We start from the raw sequence: 1,194 nt of genomic DNA on the forward strand, positions 1-1,194 counted from the left end.
AGATAGCAATAGCTCCACGTGATCATGGATTGTGATCTAAGATTGTATGTCGGAGGAGGCCACTCCAAGAACACAAGCAAGGTTCGGGAAAAAAAAATTCAGGAAGAGGAAGTAAATCCTTTTCATCGTCGTCTGAGAAGGAAGTATCCCCCATTGAGACGTATCTTATACATAAATTGAGAAGGAAGCACCATGCCTTTTGCCAATTCAGCTGGAAGAGAAAAAAGGTGCGACGAATGGATGTCGACGGTTATTGGAAACGAAAACGAGCTAGCCCTAGATGTGCACGGACTGGAATGGGGCCTGCAGCAGGGAGATGGTGGAACCGGAGACCTGGAAAGCCTGGGCGAGGACGGAGGCCGGGATGGAGGAGTTGAAGAGCGTGGAAGGGAGGGACACCGTCCCAGGGTTGGAGGAGGAGAAAGAGGCGAGGGCGCGAGCGGAGGAGGTGGAGCTGGGGTTGTACTGGAAGTGCACCAGGCCCTTGGGGAACACGAACAGGTCCCCCTTCTGCAGCTGCTTCTGCATGTACAGCTTTTTGGAGGTGTCGACAAAACCCACCTGGAGGCACCCTTCCAGCACGAAGAGCAGCTCGGTGGCGCGCGGGTGCGTATGGGGCGGGTTCTGGGAGGCTGCCGGGAAGTCCAGCAGGGCCGCCGACACGCCCAGCCCGGACAGCGCCGGGAACTCGCTCACGAACGCCTTCGAGGGTTTCACGAACGGGGAGGCGCTGCTGCTGCTGTAGTTGCTGGAGGTGCCGTTGAACAGAGAAGCCCACCAGATATTGTAGTTGTCCCGGAAGCCCGTGAACGTGAAGAAGCTCCCGTCCACGTCCGACGCGTTCGTCCCCGCTGGCACCACGAAGTCCTGCGTGGCCTCCGGATCGCTCGCCTGCACCCGCGCCACGTGCCCCACCCACAGCAGCGTCACGCCCATCACGATTGCGATCACCGCAGCGGAAGTCCCTCTGATCCCGGCGGCCCCGGCCTCCATAATGACCACCTAATATCTATTAATTATATGCGTACCTGGAGGACACAAGCTGCTTAGCAGCTAATTATGTTGTCGGATGGGTATGGTATAATTTTTACACTGAGTCGAAGATCCTAACGTACCTTACTCCCTGCAGCTTAAGCTTATACGTCGTCCTGCCGTGCCTCCAAACACTGCTCCTAATATAGCTTCGGGTGCTAC

At 56.6% G+C, this 1,194-nt stretch overlaps 1 protein-coding gene across 1 annotated transcript; it reads right to left on the reverse strand.

The window, feature by feature from the left end:
* Positions 1-276: 276 nt before the first annotated feature.
* LOC148022127 (putative germin-like protein 9-2) lies at positions 277-936 on the reverse strand. Its single transcript, XM_087696798.1, has 2 exons — positions 779-936; positions 277-730 (listed from the first exon to the last, which is right to left on the reverse strand). Exons 1-2 carry the CDS (start codon positions 934-936, stop codon positions 277-279), a joined length of 612 nt encoding a protein of 203 aa, XP_087552924.1.
* Between the last annotated feature and the right edge of the window lie 258 nt (positions 937-1,194).

The sequence above is a fragment of the Lygodium microphyllum genome, chromosome 17 (genome assembly GCF_053477565.2).
Source record: "Lygodium microphyllum isolate KBCC chromosome 17, Lygodium_microphyllum_v1.1.10, whole genome shotgun sequence".
NCBI classification, from domain to species: Eukaryota; Viridiplantae; Streptophyta; class Polypodiopsida; order Schizaeales; family Lygodiaceae; genus Lygodium; species Lygodium microphyllum.